Source organism: Akebia trifoliata, chromosome 10, assembly GCF_017979445.1.
Source record: "Akebia trifoliata isolate Shusen 1 chromosome 10, ASM1797944v1, whole genome shotgun sequence".
Lineage (NCBI taxonomy): Eukaryota > Viridiplantae > Streptophyta > Magnoliopsida > Ranunculales > Lardizabalaceae > Akebia > Akebia trifoliata.
Window position 1 is genome coordinate 27741466 of NC_141384.1, and position 24782 is coordinate 27766247.

The 24782-nt window shown below is 34.5% G+C and overlaps 2 protein-coding genes across 2 annotated transcripts; one reads left to right on the forward strand and one right to left on the reverse strand.

The window, feature by feature from the left end:
* Nucleotides 1-18039, forward strand: NTMC2T4 (Calcium-dependent lipid-binding (CaLB domain) family protein). Its single transcript, XM_086456948.1, has 10 exons — nt 1-306; nt 891-992; nt 6042-6092; nt 6730-6850; nt 10479-10600; nt 10794-10892; nt 13230-13310; nt 13418-13503; nt 15217-15442; nt 17830-18039. Exons 1-10 carry the CDS (start codon nt 202-204, stop codon nt 18022-18024), a joined length of 1188 nt encoding a protein of 395 aa, XP_086313074.1. The 5' UTR covers nt 1-201; the 3' UTR covers nt 18025-18039.
* Nucleotides 18040-19534: 1495 nt separating this feature from the next.
* Nucleotides 19535-24394, reverse strand: LOC147393562 (uncharacterized). The gene is made up of 3 exons (XM_086456949.1): nt 24192-24394; nt 21183-21298; nt 19535-20374 (listed from the first exon to the last, which is right to left on the reverse strand). Exons 1-3 carry the CDS (start codon nt 24306-24308, stop codon nt 19858-19860), a joined length of 750 nt encoding a protein of 249 aa, XP_086313075.1. The 5' UTR covers nt 24309-24394; the 3' UTR covers nt 19535-19857.
* Nucleotides 24395-24782: the final 388 nt, after the last annotated feature.

Below are 24782 nucleotides of genomic sequence, written 5' to 3' on the forward strand. Positions count from 1 at the left end.
CGTCTTGGCCAGTTGGCCTAGATGACCCGAAACATAAATGATCCTTTCTTCCTCTTCTCGATAACGAGCGAAAGAATAAGAAAGTAACGGAAAAGCGATGAGATATCGATTCGTTTCTTAGGTCCTATCGATCGAATCTCTCAGACAAATCCGAAATTCGTCTGTATTGGGAGAATTTGTTTCGTAAATTAGTCGAAGAAGATGGGTTTGATTACTGGAATTATAATGGGGACTCTTGTCGGGATTGCTATAATGGCTGCTTGGTGCCATATGATGCGCTATCGAAGCACACAACGCATCGCTAAGGTACTCTTAATTTTTTATTTTATTTCGTTTTGATCTATTAGAAATCTTCGATTAATTGTTTGTTTTCAAATTCTGGTTAGAAAACCTATAATTTTTTTGAAGAGAGATGTAAATGAGACCAAAAGAGATCTTTGTTAAATATAATCTGGTCCGCTTTGATCTCTGTAACTGTGAAGTGTGAACACAGTAGAAGCAATTTAATTTGGAAGTTAATTCAACTATTGAAAATTTTCAACAATTTCCGAAGAAATCGAGTAGAAACGTTTCTAGGTTTCTTCCATGATCTCTTGGAAACTACTTTCAATTGTTAATCGTGGAAAAATTCGTTAGATTTCCAAACCTATTTTAGTGAATTGTGTATGTTTATATCTCCGTTTTCGTGGCAGAAGAAGGTTTTGGCGTAGAGATGGAGATTCAAATGAGATATTAGTCTTGGAAAATTTGGTCAATTAGAAAAAAATAATATCTATTCTTGTTTCAATTTAGGATGAAATTTTCTAGGTGATCTTCTTTAAGCTATCAACAAAGGTAGTTTATTTCTTGGACTGACTTTTCTACATCGTTGTTGATTCTATCTTCTACAGGCAGTTGATATAAAGCTTCTCGGGTCCCTTAACAGAGATGATTTGAAGAAAATTTGTGGTGATAATTATCCTGAATGGATATCCTTCCCTGTGTTTGAACAGGTTAAGTGTTTTTATTTATGGTCATGATATTTATAGGATCCTAAAATCATTTAATTAGTCAAATTGTTAAAATTGATGTTGGGATGGAAACTGGTAGTTGTTTAAATTTGCAAATTATCATGGTGGTTTGCTAGAACTATAGCCTTTCTGCATATGATGAGATTTTGATTTTGATTTACTTAGGCTTTAGATTTCTACTTTTAACTTTCTTGTTTGCATAGTCACCAAATTCTGCAACGTATTGAAGAAATTGTGATTAAATCATTACTTTTTTCCTTCCCCAATTTAATCACAAATTTTTCAATTAGTTGCGACTTTTACGATTTTCATAATTAAACCACGAAGTTTGCGATTAAATTGGGAAAAACGAAAGATGACCTTGATGTACTAATAAGAGGACATGACCTTGATGAAGATGATAGTGACAATGTTACTGATGAAGCGTCAGATAATGAGTATAATATTGATTTTGACCATTTTGACCAGTTGATGAATCCTAACCTGGATTCATGATGGTAATCATTTTTTTAATTTATTTTGAACAATATAAACCTTGAATGTGTTTTGGACTTGTGCTTACTTTATGGGGATGCATGGATAATATCAATATAGGATTTGGTGATTTATTATTGTCATTTTAATATAAGATTTAATGATAGAATATGAGAATACTACTTTGTAGGATCAATTACACAGCCCAAACCCTAACTCGACGTTTTCCCCATTTTTTATTTTATTTTATTTTATTGAAGTTTTTGAAAATTTCCCTTGCTGACTTATTCCCAAAGTGCGACTTGATGACTATGCTTGTTTTTAGTTCAACCAAATTCCATTCTAATCTCTTGATTTGGTATTAGCCCTTTTGATGCAACATGCTTAGCATTTTACTACAGTTACGAAAGAACTTTGATAAACTTGTAATTAGTCTATTAGAATAAATCTGCAATTTATTATAGTGATGTATGTTGGCTTATTTTGTTAGTAGAGAAATTGATACGAGTCAGCACAATATTGAGGTTAACATGTTTCTTTAATTACCAAGGAACAAGAGAAATTGGATCCGTAAGTTAGGCATGAAAACCTAACAAAAGCTCAAGTTATTTGAAGTGCCAACTTAGCTTAGTGGTAAAACGTATGGAGTGTTGTTCCCACGTCCTAGGTTCATTTGCTAAACCTATACCTATAAAAGAAAGTCCAAGTTATATGAAATGGATAACAATAACCTGGGTGGACGAACAACCAATAGAAATTGTTAAATGGATTATAGCGAATAATAATGCTATAAAATGAAATAAAGTAAAGCATTATCAAGATAGCATTGAAAGAAATATGTTAACAGAGAGAAGTAGTCTAGATGTCCACTATCTTTGTCGATTCAAAGAGAGCTCAAAAGCATATATTATTCATATATTACATACATAAATGAGTACTCTATATAATTCATCTTTCTTGCTTTTATCGGCGACGTACATGAATCTGTGCACTTTCCACAAAAAACATGTATGCAATGCATTGAAATGGCATGCAACCTAGAAGCAATGTGCATGAGGGAATTAACTCTATTCAAAAGTAGACTTTGTTTGGCTCCTAAAAAAAGAAACTCCGTTTTTCCCCTTTATGCCCTAACTTAATGTGGTAAATTGCTAAAACAACCTCCTCTTTTCTAAGGTACAAATCTTCTTCTATACTCCTATGCATGGGACTACAGTAAAACCTATGCATATTTGTCAAAAAAGTCCATTGATATTTTTCTAAAAAATGTTGGAGCTAGGAAATTCATTAGTTCTCTTCACTCTTTCATGGTTTTGGATTTCGGTTGATATCAAGATGTATTGCCATCATAGTTAGTAAAATCGGGATTAAATTGCATTTAATTCGCCAATCATACGAACATTTAAAGTAGTACATTTGGCCACATGATTGCATGATGCAAAAAAGAATAACAAATCATTTATGTATCACAATTAAGTCATGATAACAACGATTGTTAAATCATGCTTACGAAAAAGAATAAGAAAGAAAAGCACCGTCTTTCGATCCCTCTCTCTTATTTGTTATCTATAATACTATATGACCCATCTTTGTCCCCCATAAATCAGGCGGCAATCCAACATTGGTGCTTCCTTGCCCTCTCTACTCTAGATCTCTTTCTCCTCGCTTTGTTTTTTCTCTGCACCATTTAATCCTTGTATCTTCTGCTTTGCTATAGTCATAATGGAGATAAAATAAATTAATGCTTTACTTAAAAACGATAAAGAAACTACCATTTAAAGAAATTAGAGGACACAAGACATTTGGAGAGAGAGTGTGAGGCTCTAAGGCCAAAAAATCCGAAGATACTAAACTTTTCTGGTCTCATATCACACTATGCACTAGGTTTCTTCTAGAGTGCAACTTTGTTGGACACAAAGTGTTCAGTGACTAATGAGATTTGACCATTTTCCATTATTGATTCCTAGTTATTGGATTTGATAAGTTTTTAAGCACCATCATAGTCAAAATATCTGAACTTTTAATCAAAATTTTGAACTTAAGCTCGATTTATACTCTAATTATTTTCATGTTGATCTTTGTTGTTTTCCAATTTTTTATTAATATTTTAATTTTCAAACCTAAATTATACTTGGGATTCACATTACTAAATGTTTGTCATATTCCAAATTGCTAACTATGATTGCTACTAGGGATTGAGGCAGGATGTACGGGTGACTTGTAATTAGCACTTTCTCGCCCATGTGATTCTTATGCTCTCTCATGGTTGCAAGTTTTGGCCAATATCGAAACCTATCGACACTAGGGATCGAGGCAATAAATGTATGGGACTTGTGATTCTCACTATCTCGCCCATGTCTCATTACATTTGGCAATTATTGCCTGGTAAGGATCATCCATATGAAGCAAAACACTAAGACGACTGCGTGTTTTAACTTAAAATAAAATTTTCTTGTTTGGGTAGAGGTGGTAAGGTGAGCTTAAATTTCAACTAAAGGTTGTTCTAAGTTCTAATAGTAAAACACGAAGTAGGGGAATTGAGTCTAGAGAGGTACCTTTATCCAAAGTGATGTGTTGATATCTCTAAATCTTTACATGTCTCTTGCTTCCAATATTCCATAAGAGAAGAATTAAAAAAAGTGCAAGAAAAACCTACTTTTCATTTATCCAAAGACGTCTAACGCGTGTCATATTCCTTATGCCCTGCGCATGGCATATCCAAAACAAGGTACTTCATGGCCTACTCTTTAGATGTACCCAAAAGAGGCTCTGTTCCCTTCTTGTTTGTTCGTTTCTTTTTTCTTTCTTCCCTTTTCCCCCCATTTGGGGGACGGGGTGGACAACATGAGAACTCAAACGGACCTTTACTGTTTATCTTGCATGCATGAATTTTTTTTTTTTTTGGGAAATCTTTGTGTAGTTTTCCATTTACTTTTTTCCTGATCTTATTATTTTTTAGATAGTTTAATCATTTATTGCATCTTGGAGCATCTCATATTGTCTTGAATTCAATCGTTTGAGATGTGTTAATCTCACTGCCGACTGAGTTAGGGATCTAGTCTTTAAGTCGTACATTCACCTAAGAGAGCAAGTGAACCTTGACTTGGAACATCATTTTCTATGTTAGCTGATCAACAATATCAAAATGTCCTATAAGATGTTGGTGGTGAAGTATATTTATTGGTTTGATTGGCTTTGGTATTATTGAAATTAAGTTGGTGTAATTTGTAAGCAAACATGGCAACTGTCTAGCACTTGTTCATAGGGTCAAATTCACATCACTGGTTTGATTGTATATTAATGAATATTGAACTCGTATGGCTCCCAAACAAGGGCTTGTTCACAGGTTCGCATCATTCGTTTGATTGCATTTTAATGAAGATTGAACTAGTTTGGCTCCAAAACAAGGGATGAAACTGAATTTTCTCCCCTTCAATATTAACTACAAACTTGCTAATTAAAGTTTGATGGTTCGTAGAAAATGAAGCCGTGTTTTTGGAACCTTGAGACCAATGCTTAGAATGTTATGAGCCATAGCAATCTTGTTGTCTTGCTTGTCGTATATAGAAGACTAGAGGAGACTCGCGAGCTGTCCAAGTATCATAATAAATATTTAAGTTTCTTGATCAAATTATTGTTGGAAATTTGCAACTTTTTTCACCTTGAGCTGTTAAACTTCTTTCCCATGTCTCAGTTTCCCTTCTTTGACATAAGTACACCTCTATGGACTTTGGGCGTTACCAACAATTTTATGTGCATATTAGACAAACCCAAAGGTCATTTCGTTCCCAGACTACTGTGGCATGTTGGCTTCATTAACCATTTAACTTACTGACATCTGCATGTGCTCATTTTTATGTGAACTTTTCATTCCCTTTATTATTTAATTAGCTTCTTTCTTACTATGAGAATAACTTGTACTTGACTTCAACCTACCAAAACTTTAACAGACTTAAGTCAATTGATTGGAGTTGGAAATATTGTTTTCAGCTTCTGCTAGTCTTTGTGTTGTAGAAACATGTCCAAGCAAGAAAATTTTCAAGTTCCTTTGAAACCTCAAGTCCTCAAATGAATCTTTTTCCATGAGCTTGTCTGTAACTTATTTTGGAGGAATACTGGCCATAAACAACTTGAAGGTGCGGCACCAATGTCACCCTGCCAAAAGACAAAATCTGCCTAGATACAGCTACCTCTTGGACAGTCACATTTTTTTCTTTCTTTCTTTCTTTTTTTTTTTTCCATTTTTTTTTTTTTTTTTTGTGTTAAATCTCTAGCCCATTCTTTTTTTGAGGTATAATAATTTTATTAAAAGAGGAAAAAGAAAGAAGGAGGCTGAGATAACCCCCATACAAGGGAAAGAAAAGAGAAAACCAAAACAAATACAAAATAACTAAGCATCACAAATAGAATCCCGTCTGAAAAAAAATCCTGGAATTTGATGGTTCTGAATGTTGCTTTATATAGTGTGAATGGTTCTCCTTGAATTATTTGAACTTATTAATAATCTAAGTATTATTCATCATTATGTTTTTTTTTCTAATATATTGCCTCTTTCAGGTGAAATGGCTAAACAAGCTACTGAGCAAAATGTGGCCCTTTGTTGCTGATGTAAGCTTATTTTCTTTATCAATCAAAAAAAGAATGTGCAAGTTGCCCGACGGCAATTTTATATTTTTCTTTTAAATCTTGTGTCCTTTTCATGGATTGGTCTGTTAGCAGCACTAATGTTCATGGTGAAAATTTTCAGGACAAGAGCTGTATTATTCTTTAATAGTAACACTGACTTCTTGATAACTTTCGTACTTATTTATCAAGACTTTCTTCAGTTTCTATTTTTATATTTGCTGAAGTCATCATCTTTAGATGATATATGTTATTTATTGGACATTCTTTTCTCGGTGCTGGGTTTTATGTTTTACTGGGGAAAAACTTTCAAGGAATTTGAGTGTTTTTTGAGGATTTTCTAGTTAGATGGGATGGGATTTGTAACTTAGAGGCTACATAATTTACTTGTACTTTGTGGGCAGGTTACGTCGACCTCCCCATCTTTTCTTTTTTTCTTTACTTTTATCTTACTTATAAAAAAAAAAGGAATTTCTACCATATCTGAGCTGGAAAAAAATTAAAAAAACCCTGAGGTACATTCATATTGATGTTTTTGAGCCCTATGGTTTTCCAGGGTTTTGCCTGCTTCTGGTTCTTAAATTTAATAAATTTTAGTTTGATAGAATTTTCTTGTTCTCAGGCAGCAGAATTGGTCATAAAAGAATCGGTTGAACCTCTATTGGAAGAATATCGACCTCCAGGAATTACTTCACTAAAATTCAGTAAACTGTCTCTTGGAACAGTGGCACCCAAGATTGAAGGTTAGTTTGACAATCTTCTATTCAATATTTTGAAGGGAAGACGTTTTTGTAATAGAAGGAACTAGGGAGAGAAGGGTAGTCATTAGTGCTTTCCATATCTTGATTCTCTTTTTATACTTACATATCTGGAGAGTGGACAAGAAGTACAAGTTTTGCATTTGCTTTGTTTGCTATTAGCATGGTTTTAAAACTTTGACTCGTCCAAGACCAATTGACATACTCTATGTGAATTGGGCACCTCAAAGCAAGTCAAATCTTACAATTTTTTTGGAAAACTCATCTGCTTTTTTAAGAACTTGGCTGAGTTGACTGTTTGAATTGGTTTTGGTGTTTTTGTAATATATAAATGATTATTTAAAGATTTTAAATGCTTGTGTTAATTATAAAATAAGATTTGTTAATACAGCATCTATTATCCAGTTTATAAAAAAATAATTTTGAAATGTATGCATTCAAATGATTTTTAAACTATTCAACTCAGTTTGGAATGGTTTGGCTCACCTGAGATGACTTGAATCGGTGGGTACCAATCTCAAATACCAGGTTTTAAAACCATAAATGTTGAAGTTTTCTAAATAAATCTTTTGGTTGAAGTCTCTGACATCTCTCTCTCTCTCTCTCTCCCTCTCTCTCTCCCCCCCCCCCTCTCCCTCCCCCTCCCCCTCCCCCCAAAAAAGTGTTATTTATTTATTTTTTTTCTTCCCAAACAGTCCTTTATTATCGTGGTTGTTGGCAATTGTATTTTTCAACTTGTAGTATGTGGATTCAAAGCTTCATTGTAGTGAGTTTTCTATGTTGAATGGGATTGAAGGGCTGCATGCAGTCTTGGTGTACTTTGCACTCCGTGCTACAAGTCATTGTCTCTTATTTTGCTTCTTCAATTGATTACCAATTTCAAACTACTTAAAAATCATTTTCTATGTTTGTTCTTATTTAAAAGAAAAAAAAAAAAATCAATCCTCGTGGTCAACAAGTTGTCAACTATGTTGCAGGTGGAAAGGGTCAGATTCTTTAAACCCCAAATTATAGGATTCATGGATTTGCCATTATATTTTATATCTTTAGACTTATGAGACTGTTTTATAAATAATAAGGAAATAATATATTAATTTGTATTGTATTGTTACCATAGATATAATTTCAAGTGGAAGGTTAGAACTCATAGCTCTATGACAAAGGATGGTCAATATCTTGCAATGAGGAAAGAGAAAAAAATTCGGAAGTGTCGTGCTAGAGTCCATGGAATGTTGGATCCAACTCTTGTTAACCAAACAACTAGAAGAGATGGGACCAACCTGATAGAATAAACTGCTTCATCCTCAAGCTCTGTTTGCTAACCGTGCCATGCCTTTTCTCAGGCTAGAAATTTTGATTTTGCTGATGAGGAAAATCTGCTACCCAAAGATTTAGGAGTGCTAGACAATGAATATTCTTATATGTATTGTATTCTTAATGAGTTCACCAGCCTCTTAACATATCCTATGCAATTCATAGGACAAGGAGAGAAAGAGGCTAAATATTTAAATATTCAAAGCAAGGAAAATAAATTTATTGAATGAGTTTTTACTAACCAAGTTGCTTCAAATTGTTTTTGATATATCTGCTTAACTACTCTTCCCTTTCCCTCCAAAGTCTAGATGGTCTATCATAGTTCCTTCTAAGGTTTGTCTTTTTTTTTTTGCCAGCTTCTTTGAGCAACATTCTTACCACTGATCATATTATTGCATAGGGTATCATTTCCCTGAATTTTTTGTTATTTATGCAGAATGAGTGGTGAATTTAGAGATTTTTTTTCCTCGATGTAATTCTTATATGTTGTTCTTGTTCTAGGCTGATCGTCTCAGCCACCCTGCTGTTATTTTAGTGCAAGTTTTACTTATTAAAAAAAAATGAGTGGTGAGCTGATCAACCACCTCTTCATCCATTGTACCTTTTAAAGAGAATTGGGTTCATTTTTGTCTCCCTTTCATGTCCCCTGGTTGATGCAGGACGATGAGGGGAGATAAGAAAATATGGGGGGGGGGGGGGGTGTTTAGGGAATTTGGTTTAGGATTGGGTAAATCCAAAAGGTAAAATGAAAATAATGATTGTAAGTATTACCACAATCCCAATGAAAATGGTTAAATGTTTGCAGGGTAAGGAAAGGATTTAGGGTTGAAGATTTGGAAAAGAGATTAGTAAAATAAGGGTTAAAGAAAATGAGGAAAAGGATTAAGAGTTGAGATTTGTAGGTTTCAATAATCAAGAATCAAGAAAATCGAGAACAAGGAACTAAAAGAAAATCAAGAAAAAAACAAAAGAATAGAAAAGAAAAATAAAGATTAGAAGAAAAGAATGTTATATTGGATTCACTCTAAAATGGCCTCCCACCACACCTATTGTTGGGAAGATCAAGCCCAAGCTTTCTTTTTATTCATCATATATATTGAAGAAAATTACAGTAAAAAGCAAGTATTTATAATGTTTTCTAAAACCTAAATCTAATCTCAACTATCCAACTAAAATGAGGAGATCCAATGGTTGTAAATAAAACAAAAGCAGAACTGTCATTTATGTCCCAATCCCGTAACTTTATTTCCCATAAATTTTTAGCCTATGAAAACTCATTATAAAGTTACCAAATTGCCCCCTAACACCTATTCTAACATCATAGGCTAATAAAATATCAAAATAAGTCCAAAAAACATAAAATTAAATCCCTAAAATAGAAAATTAAATAAAAACTAAAATCTACTCTTCAATATTTGATGTCCCCATCACTGGTGCTTTTGAAACTCTGTCAAGATCCTCTTTCATAGTTAGAAAATCAAAGGATTGCACCAAAGAGAGGATTTTGTGGTCAATTACCCTTTTTGATGTTCTTTGGGGCCTTTGGAAAGAAAGAAACGTGGAAAGGAGCATTGTCTTCAAGAGGTTTTAATTAGTATTATGGGCTTTTTATTTCTTCTTATTATTATTATTATTTTGGAGGGGTGGGGTAAGGTCTTTACAGAATTTGAAGGTGTATTTTTAAATGTGGAGTCTGTGTATAACTTGTAAATAGGTTTTTTTACTCCCTCTTGTAATTAGGTAGGTCTCTGGTCTCTCAACCTCCCCTTTTATTCCTTTTTAGCATAAGAATACCTTTACCTATCCAAAAGTATAAAAATGGCTCATCACCAAAGTAGTGGGAACCAAAAGTTAAATTTTTTTTCCTCTGAAAAGTGTCTAAAGCTATGTTTTTTCCAATTGTAAGTTTGGTTAAAAAACCACTAACGTGCTCCAACAATCCACTCTTGTGCATCATGTTAGTCTTGCCCAACGAACCCAAATTTTACTCTGGTTGAGACCAGTTTACTTCAGCTTTCTTATTGTTAGGACTTGGGAATACTTCTTAATCGCAATCAGTCCTTTTTTTTTGCTTCCGGATTCATAAGATAAGGTTGATAGTTGCGTCATTTTCACTTGTTTGCTTCATTCTTTTTTCTCCTTGGGTAATGAAGTCAGGAAATCATTGCAATTTTTATTATGTATTGATCCATTCATTTTTGTCACTAGGCAATTTCTAGATTGCATTTGTAACTTCTATTTTTTATGTAATACATCTTTTGTGTGGACGGTGCACTGAATAATGGTTGAAATAATGTAGGTATTCGTGTTCAGAGCCTTAAGAAAGGTCAAATCACAATGGACATTGACTTCAGATGGGGTGGTGATCCAAGCATCATTCTTGGTGTGGAAGCAGCCCTTGTTGCTTCAATACCCATTCAGGTCTGTGCATCAACTATTTTGAATGTTTAGGTATTCAAAGTCTTTCATGCTTAGTAATGTCAGTTGGGATGAATAGTTGCCACTGGTTTGTTTAGATACAAGATTACGTTGATTTCATTTTTACAATCCATGTTGGTATATAAAAGCTTTTTGGCTTGACTGCTTGATGTTTGGTTTATTGTATCTATTGCAGTTGAAGGATCTTCAGATTTTCACTGTTGTGCGTGTTATCTTCCAACTTGCTGAAGAGATCCCTTGCATTTCCGCAGTTGTAGTTGCTCTACTTTCTGAGGTATGCCTAGCAAACAAATTTTCATACCTTGCAAGATCTTTGGAATAATTCTTCAGTTGTATATAATTATCCTCAATTATTTAGCATTTTTGTTTCATATATATGGATAGGAGTGTCAGAATCCCAACTGAGGTTGCAAGTACCTCAGTATTCCCAAAATATTGGACTTATGAAATTTGTAGTATATTTATTGTGTAATCATATTTGTATATCATACTATATGGGTTGTAATGAGTTATATGGGATCGATCTGTAATGGTTTTATCATAGATGAAGGACTAGGCCATATATAAATTTTATAATTTTTGCAAAGGTTATTTAGTTGGAAAAGCTAGAACAAGTGTTAACCTTGGCACTTCTACATTTGGAATGTGTCGGTACTTATTGGCACTTGGACAATTTTCAAAATGGCACGAAACTTTTAGATATGTAATACATATGTATTATAATTTATATATATCATATCATATGATATCATCAAGTGTGTCTCATGTAAAATGAAGTGTCCTTCCATGCAAAACTATGTAAACACATTTTATAAACAAAAATGCTTGGTTTCTTAAAAACTATTTGCCTAGTATGAGATAATTTAAATTAGCTGCAGACATACATTTTCATCTTTTCGTCAAGTAGGTTTTCCAATCAGCTCTCTGAGATCTCCTTGTAGTTTTGTTTCAATAATACATGCTTCATATCAGAGATCAGACAAGTAGTTTTGTCTTATTCTTTTTGTCTCTTTTCTGTTTGCTTTCTCTATTTTCAAGGGAGTCATAAGTGTTCATATAAGCATGATCTCTAAAATAGTTTTTGGATTATGTAGGTGCCATCTTGATGAGGTGGTGAAGTTTGCGTGTGGCAATACCACAGACCTGGGGTCAAACCCCATCTTTACAATTAAACCTATCATTTATAATTATTATTATAGGCATCAATTTTTATTTTTTATTTCTTGTATGGATGTATTGCTCACATTCGAATTTTCATAAGTTAGCATGCCAAAAACCTGTCGATACCTTAAAACTTAGTAATAGCAGGCGTGCCACATGTCCAAGTAATGTAACATTAGCGGAACTCATGACTTACATATATGTTAATTACTTAATTTATGTTATGATTATGAGTGATCCTGGAAAGAACTGAAATAAATAGAGGTGTAGCACCAGATCCATTGAAGTTTTGGAACCCCAACATATGTTGGCATGGGGATTTCACCCATTTAACTTAGTTTAGTATTTGAGCAAAGTGAACTTATTTACTGTACTGAAAAAATTATTAAGAATTTTTTTAACTAGTAATGGTAGGGAATGTGTAGCGCACTTGGCCCACACTAGTAGGATATTGTCAGCTTTGGATTTTACCCTGCATGAGTTAAAATGTCTTGTACTAGATAGGGTTAAGCTTGGCCTAATACCTAGGCTCTGAACGTCTAACCAGTCGATGTGGAACTAAACTCTCAATTCCCTTTGCCATTCCATCCAGCACACAAGATGGCTCCACTTCAACCCCTCGGTCTCAACCTATGTTACCCAATTCATTGCTTCTAGTCCGAACGACGAACCGGTACGAAGCTAACCAGTTCACAATACGATTCGTATTGGGTTCGTAAAATCAAGTGAACCACGAACCCACCAAATTTTGGTTGGGTTCGGCGAACCAAATAATTTATTATATTTTTTTCATTGTTCATGTTTAAAATTTGAATTATTTTATTTTATTTTATTCTATTTAGCTTTATAATTGTACTTGTAACTTGTATACTTGAATTATATATACGCACAAGCGAACCGACATAGGAAACCAAAGTGAACCAAGAAACGAATTATCTCTACCTACCCCTACGAACTTGTGGCTTGCCACATTGGAATGCTAACAAGATGTTGCGTAGATAGGCAGAAATAAAGGAAAGCCTGCAAGGTCACAATTGTCTTTGTTAGATATTAAAATTACGAAGTATAGTGTGGAATCAAAGAAAAATGAAGGAAGCCAACATTCACAAAGGCTCAGTGAGAGCTCCAATTTTGAAAATAATCCAAAACAAAGCTTAATATTCTTTCAGACCATTCAATGGATCCTTCTTTTCCAATCCAAGCCATCCCTAAATAAATCAATTTAATTCCATCATAGGGAGGGCTGCTATTTATGATAGGAGTATTTTTGTTCAGACATTATCAATTGATTACACATTGGTGCATTTAATTGAAACATCATATACTAGGAATGGAGATGATATTCATTGTGCCATGTCCAAGTAAAACTGATAGATTTCGTTTTAATTGTAACCCTGTATTGATTGCAGTAATTAAAAATTACTAATACAAATTACTCACATCTATCCAGCCAAAACCCAGAATTGATTACACATTGAAGGCTGTTGGAGGAAGCTTAACAGCAATCCCTGGACTTTCAGATATGATCGATGTAAGTTTTTTTTTTGTAATGTGAAATTATATTTCAATTATTTTTAAATATATATAATAATCACTGCTAAAAGTTTTGGTATTGCTGTTTGTATGATCCTTTGGTAGGATACTGTGAATTCAATTGTCACTGATATGCTCCAATGGCCCCATAGGATAGTCGTTCCAATTGGTGGTATACCTGTGGATACAAGGTAATCATGAAATCCATCAGTTTCTTTTGTTTTCTTTATAATCTGAGTTTTAGTTTGACGTTCACTGGTCTGCACAACTACATTTTATTTATTTATTTATTTTAATTCATTGCTATTTGTGTGCATTCCTTTGCTAAATCTAAACCTTTTTGCTGCTGAGCAATCCTATTAAAAAATAAGAAGACTTGTTCACTTTCCCTTCTCCCAATATACATTATGGTTACTTGCCAATGATTGACAACTCACCTAACTTCATCATAGCAAGGGCAAAAAAAAAAAAAGGTATAGTGCTCAATGAGTTTATGAACCTTTAACTAGGATTGATTTTGGATATGACGAAACCCATTGGGTTAACTTACACAGTCTTTGCTTTTTCAATATGAACTTAGAAAAGACAAATAATAATTAGTGTCAGTTCCTATAGAATGTCTTTTCTAATTAAGGACAATGGTTTATTAAACTCAAGTTGAAATTAGAAAGGAGGGTACAAGACTGCTAATTCACTTTATCAACGCTATTTCCACCTTTTTTTTTTAAATTTTGTCCTAATCAACAAATAAAACATTAAAACAACTACCTTCCATTTCCCTATAACAGACAAGAAACATCAATATTGTAGAACCATTTTAGCTTCATGGAAGGGAGAGAAATTCACACATAGAAACTTGTCGACGGATTGGAAGGCCAGTAGAGGGTTTGATACAAGACTTGGAAATGACATAGAAATGGGAATCTCCAAAAAAATATAGTGCTAAAGTGGAAGGAAAGAAAATAGTAAGGCAAACGATAAGCTGATAAGGTGTTTGATGGCTCATACAGTAAGTTGGGTATGAGAGAGGTTGAGAATTATTTATCCTTGCAAAAATAATATAGAAAGACTAGATACCTAGATCATTAGATACACTAAAAGGGATGAGTAGAGAATTTTGCGAAGGAATGGTGAAGAGATTATTTTCATTACCAAACAACAAGTACATAGGTCCATGGGATTGAAAAAGCTCACTTTAATTAATGAAGAACATGTCAATCCTAGATAATGCAGAGTGCCTGTGAACTTCCTTAGAATTAGGGTTACAAAAGTGAAAACAACATTGGCAGTGATGAGGATAAAGAAGGTTTTGGTTCCAGACTGTACTCCAATTAATGCATGCAAGTGCACAAGAGAAACTGGATTTTCCTTGTTAACATGATGAGAGGTTGTTTATATGATTTAGATTTTCTTGATACAGAAGCTTGTGATATTTATAACAAGAACAAGGGTGATGTACAGGCCAGTGAACGTAGCAAAATGGCATGGATTGAAGTAGTAAGGAAAAGTCTAAAGCCACATGCTTGACGAAAGATATATTTCCAGCTACTAAATGTAATTTAATGGCAGAATAGGTTCGTGTTAACTAGACCTAATAGTTGTAATAGGGGGCATTGTGAATGATGATGATGATGGCAGAATAGGTTTGTGTTTAATGATGAAACACTCTCCTGTATTAAATGCTGGCATCACGATAAAACCGTAGGTCCTCATTCATGTTCGCGAATGGTGATAGTTTTTTTTTTGGGTCTTGAAAATGAATTCTCTTACTTCATCGTGTTGCTTACTGACAATATTTACACCTGTCAATCAATCTCCCAATTCCATAATGGTTGGTATCAGCTGAACGTTAGTCTTCCAAACGATCTCACGAGAACATTTTAATTTTTTTGTTAACTTTGCAGTGAGTTAGAGCTCAAACCCCAGGGGAGGATTACATTGACTCTGGTGAAAGCAAATGACTTAAAGAATATGGAAATGCTTGGTAAATCCGACCCTTATGTGGTTGTGTATATACGACCTCTATTCAAAGTTAAGACAAAGGTCGTCAACAACAACCTCAATCCTGTATGGAATGCAACATTTGAGTTGATTGCTGAAGACAAGGAAACACAATCAATTATATTTGAGGTTTTCCACCTTACTCTTATTCCATTTTTGGATCGTTGATGCACTCATACCTAATCCAATGCTTCCATTATTTTCAACAGTTTTAATATGTATATTGTAAACATACTTTTCTTGTTCTACAGCCTTGGTACATTTTTAATCTACAAAATTTCTTTCTCTGTCACACACACCCCACACACACACAAATATCTTTATATGATTGTAGGTTACAAATAACAGTTGGCACCATACTTAATAAAAAGGAATGAGGACAATTAATATACTATCCAAACGCACATACATTCTTGTTCATGACCCCAATAGTTGTTGTAACCTGCTTCAATTTCGACCCTGGCATTTTAGGATGCTCCTACTAGTCAATGAACAACAAGTGCTCCTGCTTGTGAAGCTCCTACTCAATAGGGAACCTGATACGTTCTATTACTTTTTGTGCTGCATTGCTTGATAAACATCCTAAGACTTATTACACAGTAAGGTCAAAGGGACAAAGTCATGGAGATTTGGCATTATGGTTTTGTATCATACTGAATTTTGTAGCTCATAAGACACAACGAGTAGACACATCAATCAAAGCTGTACGCCAATAATTTGGGGTCGGCTGAATGAATCTTGTTTTCTTCATTCAATTCCAACTAAATCCATGTTTTCTGTCAATCCAAATGCCCTTACCATCCACTCTCACTACCTCAACATTTTGTTTTGTCCCCCTACTTTTTGTTCAACTTGTACATTTTCCAATTTCTTTCTTACACAACCACCTCAACAAATTCTTTATATATGAAGGTTGCAATCCAGTTGTCATCTTAATAAAAAGATAACATTATATATATCAAGAATCTTCTTGTTATGACCCAATAGTTGTTGTAACCTGCTTCAATTTCGACCCTGGCATTTTAGGATGCTCCTACTAGTCAATAACAACAAGTGCTCCTGCTTGTGAAGCTCCTACTCAATAGGGAACCTGATACGTTCTATTACTTTTTGTGCTGCACATTGCTTGATAAACATCCTAAGACTTATTTACAGGTCAACAAAGGGAGATCTAGTCATGGTTTTGCATTACTGAATTTTGTAGCTCATAAATCAACGAGTAGACACATCATCATCAAAGCTGTACGCCAATAATTTGGGGTCGGCTGAATGAATCTTGTTTCTTCATTCAATTCCAACTAAATCCATGTTTTCTGTCAATCCAAATGCCTTACCATCCACTCTCACTACCTCAATCCATGTTTGTTTTGGTCTCCCTCTCACTCTTTTAGAGCCTTCAACTTGTACATTCCTTCCAACTGTAATCAGCTTTCATTACAGAAGACCAAACCACCTCAATCAAATTTTCCTTCATTTATCACCTATACAGAAGTGTTTTGCAATCCAAGTAATGTCATTTCAGTTCAATGAATCCTTAAATAGATTAACCATTACTTTTTTTTCTAGCTTATATCAAGAATTTCTTGACTTGCCTTATGTGAACAGTTTCCATGTGGTTGTTAAAATAATGACTTCACCATCGTAGTTATGTTGTTTTCTAAATTGTAGTAGAAGTAGAGATTGAGTCACCCAAAAAGGGTGTGTTCCGCTCATTTAACAAATTTCAGGAAGCTCTGTTGTTTACCAAATATAATTTGGAAAGATGATTTGTATGCCATTTGTTATCACCGGATTACCTGCTGTTAGGCGGTATTTCTTGATTCATGTCTTACAAATCTTCTCAAACTCATTGTCTATAGTTATGTCATCTATTGCAATGTTTTTCACTTACTCTCCTGACTTCATCAAGATGATTATGGAGTGATAGCTAAATATTATTGGATTAATTCTGTATCTGTATGGTGATACAAGTCATGGCTTGACCAATGCATTGTGTCAATCCTAGGCTCCTAGCTGTTGTGTCCATTATCATACTGATGTCCATGGGGTTGAAAAAGGTTTTCCTCTTACAAAGATGCTTCACCTGGTCTTTGTAAATCTTCATGACTGAAGCCATAGTTGCTGAGGTATATGTTAGTGCAATGAGTTCAGGATGAATAGGCATGCAGGAAAATACTAGGTGATTCATACCTTACTGGAATAAGAGAGTTTGCATGCTTGCTTTTTAAAAGAGCCCACTAAAATCACAGTGGAGGATCTTGTTAACAATTCCCTTGTGAGCTGTCATATTTTCAATCTTGTATCCTGAAATAAGTTTCGCTATTTTTGTATCTTCTCTTCTGCATTAATACAACTTTAACCATGCTGTCAAAATCTAGTCATCATTATGTGCATAGTGCTGAAACTGTATTTCCACAAGGCAGCATGTTTGGTTTCCTTTCTCTTTCTTTTTTATCAATTTTAAGAGAGAATTTTCTCTTTGTTTTCTATGCTGCTGATATGAACACTGAAAACAGGTTTTTGATGAGGATGTCGGACAAGACAAGCGATTAGGTATAGCAAAATTACCTTTGAGTGAGTTGCAACCTGGAATTCTAAAAGAGACGGATCTGCGATTGCTACCATCACTTGACATGCTAAAAATTAAAGATAAGAAGGATAGAGGAACTCTTACAATTAAGGTATGCCTTTCTGATTGTTTTTATTGTTAAAATCTGTTTGTCTTATACTCAACAATGAATTTTTGGCTATGTTGTTGTGGACTCAAATGGGTCTCAACATTTGTTTCCAAAATTCAATGTTTGAATGTTGATGTCTTGTTTTTGTTCTCAGAGCATCTAAAATAGTAATAAACCACTAAAATGCACAAACCATCACTTATTTGACAATTTGTTGCAACTGTTGTTGAACCTCATTGTATCCCCTGGACAATCCTAGTGTGGGCTCAGATGGCTATTCTATCCATGGTCAAAGTTTTGCCATTTTGGAATGTTTCGGCAGACCATGCCAGTTTCGACAGAGACCAGAATGAAACATTGATTGAATGTTTAGAAGAGTGGAACCAGCACTCCACTAACATCTGCACCCGAAAATGGGGGTGCAAAGCAAGCTTAGCCCCCCCATTTGTATGTAACTAACTGATTGCTGGTGTACTATGCATGACTTTGTGGTTTGTATGCTCTGCTTTAAATGGTTAGATAGAGACACAATCCTTGTTTTCTGGTTTTCTGTTCTGTTAAAATCCTTCACTTAGTTTGGAGATGAATTGACATTTATTTGTTTTGTAGATTAGTTTCTGCTCAAAAAATTTGATATCTGAATCTTTGAATGTGCTCCAACCTTGCGTGCCTGAATTTGGAAATAACTTCTTACCATGTCAAATAGCTACTAAACCTTGACTTTATATAAAGGGCAGAGTTCTGTCCTCTCCTCTTGTACACTTGAGGCAAAAGGCTATCTAAGTGGATTTATTTGAACGTGACGAAAACTTGTACCAATCAGGACCTTTTGATATGTGAGCTTGTTTCTTATCTGATGGACCATTATGATTTTAACCATCAAATGTAACTTCTTAATTGCTAGATGAGCTAATAAGAGAGAGTCAATAGACAATTTTGCATGTTCAACCATCACCAATTGCAGTTTCAGTAGGGAAAAATATTTAAATTGAATGTTATAGAACAGCGAGATTAAGACCAAAAAAGAGTGTTTGTGAACAGAGTAACCAAATCCAAACTCCGTCAGTAAGTAATAGAAATGTGGCTCTAGACAAAGTGGAATGAACATGATTCATCTTGTCAACTCCAAATCTTATGGAAAAGGCTTTGACAATAATGACAATCCAATATCATTTGATCAACTAATTAGCTATATGGTTTAAAAAGTGAAATCAAGTTCTTTGAAGGGTCAGAAATATGTCAAGCATTCTAATCTAAAATACTTCAACATGCACCAATAAAATTTTGTCGAAGATTTTTATGAAATAACGATATGACCAACCAATGGTGCTTTATGTAATGTAAGACTGGACAGTCATAAAACAAGTATGGAAGAAATGAGATGGACAACTAGGGCATCTATAACAGAACAGTGAAAAAAGAACACGGGGGTGCACGTTTAAGCTCCAAAAAGATGAAAAAATAACAATGGATTCTGGTGTTTAGAAAAGATTCACTATTTTTATTAAGACTAAAGATGACAATGATGACAAATTTTCTCAACTGTAACGAACTCTACTCTTCCACAAGTATATTATTTTCATGGTTTAATCAGAGCTTTTGAGAATTCAAATATGACACCAACATAGATACTGTAAATAATCACATAATAGATATCAAAAAACAAAAAATGTGATACACTTCATAAGAAAAGTCTAAAACAATCTTCACTAGGGCTTTTTTTATCCTGATAAGTATCTGCAGTAAGTATGTTTAAGGAATCATTTCCTTGAAAGGCCCTCCAAACATGGGATGATGCAAAAAAAATTAAAAATATATCAGATGGATATTATGAAAGATGCACCAACAAGGTGGATTGCTTGATGGTTAACCAAAACCAGGAGGGACATCAGGGTCCTCGTCACTACCATCGCATGGCTTCTCACAATCTACAAATGTATCGAAGCCCGGTGGGAGATCAGGATCATTATTAGAGGGTGACACACCTGGCTGACAGTGAATCTCTTCCTTTTGTTCTACCCCAAGTCCATGGTCATGAGGCATGAGTAGCTGCTGAGTCTCCTCTTTGTGTTCTTCTAGGCAATTATTGGTTTGCTGATAATTGCACATAGAGAAGCCTGGTGGCTCGTTTGGTTCACTATCGGATAAATTTTCTTCTCTTCCACACGGAGAGATTGTGAGAGAACAATTGTTGGAAACCACCTTGTCAGCTAGTGTTGGGTCAAGTGGGGATGAAGGTAAGTCATCCACTACTTCCTTTCCATTTGGGTTCAGTATTCTACTGTAGACGGATTGTACAGTCTCACTGATTTCACTTTTCATCCCATCAGTTGATCTAATTACTTCCCACAATGCCCCAGATATCTGGTCCATCACTCTATTCCTGTCGACGTCAATTACAAAAGCAAAAGTTCCAATTAAATGGCATTTTGTACTTTCGCAATCAAAATCAAGTTCATTACAAGAACGTAATAATTTCATTCATGATGCAGCCTATTTAGCAGAACCAAGAACATGTCAACTACACAATACCCACAATTTGAAAGTGTTTCATGGGAGGAATGACAAATACAAAAATAAGGGCCTCCGTGAAAAATGTCGACTGATCCGTAGGCGGGGACGAATTATAGTAATTTGTTCCAACCCGAGGCATAAACAGAGACAAGGATAATCTTTCTAAAAAGGGATTCTCTAAAGGACCCAATGTACAAATAAAGGATCTGTTTTGACATGAAATGGATATATCCGTATATCCCTGACTCATATTTATGAGATGATAAAATATGGCAAAACTTTTTTACATATATTTCTCCCGGTACTCCTTTATCATTTCATCCAAAAGGAATAGTTCTTCTAATTCTTTGAATTTTTCTAAAATGTTCTTTTTCTTGAATATAAGTCAAAAAAGTTTTGGATTGCCTAGTATTCCACCGACTATTAATCCAAGAGGCGGAGTGTTAGAGTATTTCTATCGATTAGTCATGCCATATATTCCATACATCACACTAGATAGATATCATATTCATGGAATACGATTCACTTTCAAGATGCCTTGATGGTGAAATGGTAGACACACGAGACTCAAAATCTCGTGCTAAAGAGTGTGGAGGTTTGAGTCCTCTTCAAGACAGACAACAACACAAGAAAAGAGCAATGAGAATTGAAGAGACTCCAGAGATTCCCCAAATTACCTAATCTCTTCATAGATGGCATCAGAAAGTTGTCTAGGTTTCAAGTTCTCGGCTCCTGCACGATTAAGTGCTGCTGACTGCTTCACTGCTGAAATAATGTTATTTCGCATTTCTTCCTGCAGTGGAATGCTTTACTTAGCATATATAAGGCATAAACTTGAATTTTAGATATATAATATGTAGCCATGATACGGTAATTTGAGGATTGAAAAACATATGTAACAACAAAAAATTCAATGACCGTAACCATTTATACACTACTAAGATGTTGAGGGAAAGTTTTGGGTCAGCAAGCTTTAACATTTCCAAAACATATATTAACCACAATAATCGTGCCAGACATATTATAAAATCTAGACTTGTGCAAATATGTTAGATACAGCAAATAAGATGTACAGTTTCATTCTTCTTGATTAACAAATGTGCTACACCGTGTAGCAACCGGATAATGTTCAATAACTGGTGCCATGGGGGTTGTGCTCTCCATTGCTCACGAAGTCTTATACCAACTATTTAGGGTTGGCACCATGAATCTTGTTTCATCACTCCAATTATTTATAGTTTCATCTCTTGTTAAAAAATGTATCTTTTTTTCCAGATTTTTCCTTACTATCTCAATCCTTGTCGTTTCAACCTTCTTCTTGCCATTTTATAGTCTTTAACCAAACATCACAGTGTTCCCTTTCACTAGTGTACTAGCATTATTCTTTCTGTACGTATCCAAGCCATTTCAATGTAACTTTATTTCATTTTATCCCCATTGAGGCTTCTACAGGAAATCCTTGATGTATTAATTTAAAATTTTGTCTTTCCTAGCTTTTCCAATCATCCTACACAACATCCCCAACTCTACGATACTCAATCTATTAACATGTTTATTGATTGACGGGTGTAGGCAGTGTAGCACATTTGTACTAATTTCTTTTTTTCTTTGTTTTAATTGTTCTCTATCGACAACATCATCTTAAAACTCCCTTGCTTCCACTTTGTGGATAATTGAACCTAGATAACAAAAAATGGCTGCTTGGGAGGTATTTCGTACCCTGATATCTTAACTAGCTAATCCCTTTGTGAATTCTTACCAAAGTTGTACTGCATATAACATGAATATGTCGTACATTTAGAACCCCAGGTTTCAACAATATCCATCCATTGTTCTAGTTTTTCTTTTATTCATTTCTAATCTCATCAATCAACATTACATCATTTCCAAAGAAGAATAAATTAAATGCCAAATTTCTTCTTAAAGTACTTATTTGAAAATTTTCAATAGAAGATCATATGTCATGGAAAATGCAAGCACCGTGACCCCCATATATTTATTTCTACAATTCCTTGTCTTCCATTCACCCTCTCATATCTTATAATAATATTTTCCTATAGCTCATTCAAATCCGTTTCAGTAAACATTCTCTCTCCATCTAGAATTTTCTATAACAATCTATCCAGCTCTTTACAAAATTGTCTCTTAATGCTCTCATTTAATCCTCTTGGGTGCATTAGCAACTAATGAAATTAGCCATCTCTTCTCCTAGGACTAGTTCAATTAACAAAAGACTATTGATTTACTCTTATAACACATATAAAACTATTTATTGAATCCTTACCTAATTTCCCAACAAAAACATCTACCTTTATTGTTTATAGCTTTGAAACTCTAGCAAACGTGTTACATTAACTCTCCTTGTCACTGTATTTGCTAACCCCCACTCCTTTCCTTCCAAAGCCCCTACATTCAAATTGCCAAACAAATCATATTTTCTTGGACTATCTTCTTTCCGCCCACAATTCTAGTGTGAGGCAAAAACCACAGAACATTGCTTTTAGGGGTTGCCCTATCCGACCCTTGATCACATATATGCACCAGAGTTGTGATGCAACATGAAAATTTGAGAGAATACCCTAGCTTGAGCTATAAAAAAATAATACTTCCTTAGATTGGAGAAGAACATAATACGCTGGGGGTTATGGAAAAGAGCTTTAGTTACAAGATCTCATTTTATCAATTCTTGGTTTGTTGTTTTTTTGGGGAAAGATGTTTAAAGAATTTAAGGGGATCTTTTTTTAGGACTTTGTTGTAAGGTGGGAGACTATTTGTAATTTGGAAGCAAATTAAAGGGGGTGCTTTTTTTTTTCCCTCTTGTACTCTTGGGGGTCACCTTGACCCCTTCTCTCTTTTTCAATAAAAAATTTTAACTTACCAAAAAAAGAGAACATAATTTGCATGTGTTGTTGGAGAATCCCGTATCATAAGAGATCTCAGTTATAATGACAACAAATTACTCCAACCCATTGATGTGTGTAGACGGCTTTAGCGTGTGAGACGGTGGTGAGTATATGACTCTTCTTTCTTCCCTTGCCTCATCTGCATCCTTGAGTTTTCTATCTCATGGAATTCTCCCTACATATCTCCCACTTTTTCCCCATTCGAACTATTGCAATGACACCCCCTTACACGTAAAATCAATCTTGCACTTACACAAGCAATGTCAATAGGAGCTTCAACCATTTTAGCTTTTCTACATAAATGGACATCCAATTGCTTTGATTTGAATTATCCGGAAAGCCGTTGACCCAAGAAAGCAAGAAAAAAAAACACAAAATCCAATGATTGGGATTTTATACGTATCCGATAAAACATATCACATTGATACTTATCCCGAGAATAAGCCCCAATCGTTAGATTTTGTGCTTAGACGATCAAGATTGTATGTGTTTTGAATCATATTTCATGGATCAACAGAACCTGAGCCATTTATCTATATCAATATATTAAAAAGATGTAGAATCAAACCCATAAATCATTAATCCATAAAATAATAAAAATATCAATTTTTTCATTTGCATTGTACATTGGGGATGATGGAGACGAACATGAGGCTATAATTGTAATTTGTAGAAACCATAATTAATTAGTTATAGATATAGAAAATTGAGATTGAATAATAATAATGAAACCCTAGAAATTATTAGAAAAAAAAAATGGATGAGAGATGGGAGAAGTTTTACGTTTTCTTTGAGCTTTCGAATGGCCTTGAGTCGAAGCTTATCGAAATCACCTTCGTCTTTAAGCTTTGTGATCACTTCTTCCGCACTGACGATCTTCCCACTTCTCTCCTCCTCCATTGCTCTCTCTCTCTCTCTCTCTCTCTCTCTCTCTCTACTGAATCTGATTATTATATAATTAAATCTCTAACAATTTACAGCCCCTCCCCCCCCCCCCCCCCCCCCCCCCCCACCAAAAAAAAAAAAATGAAGAAAGAAGAAGAGTTCAACACTTCAACTTGAAATCTTGAATTAGAGTTCGGATCTCTCCTACAGTGCTCTCTCTCTCTCTCTCTTTCTCTTTCTCTCTCTAGTCCTCCAGAGTCGAGTTTCCAATCTCCATCCGCTTGAACACGTGTAGGTGAGTGTTTAGGAACAATGTTACCACGTGCGATATTAACATGATTTTATGAAAAACTGGTCAAAATGACTTACGCTGTGTTTGGATTGAGGGAAGAGAAATTCATTAAGGGAAGGGAAGAGAAAGGAAGAGAAGACTAGTTTCTCTTCACCCTGTTTGGATTAAAATAGAAGAGAAGAGAAAAAATCAAGTTT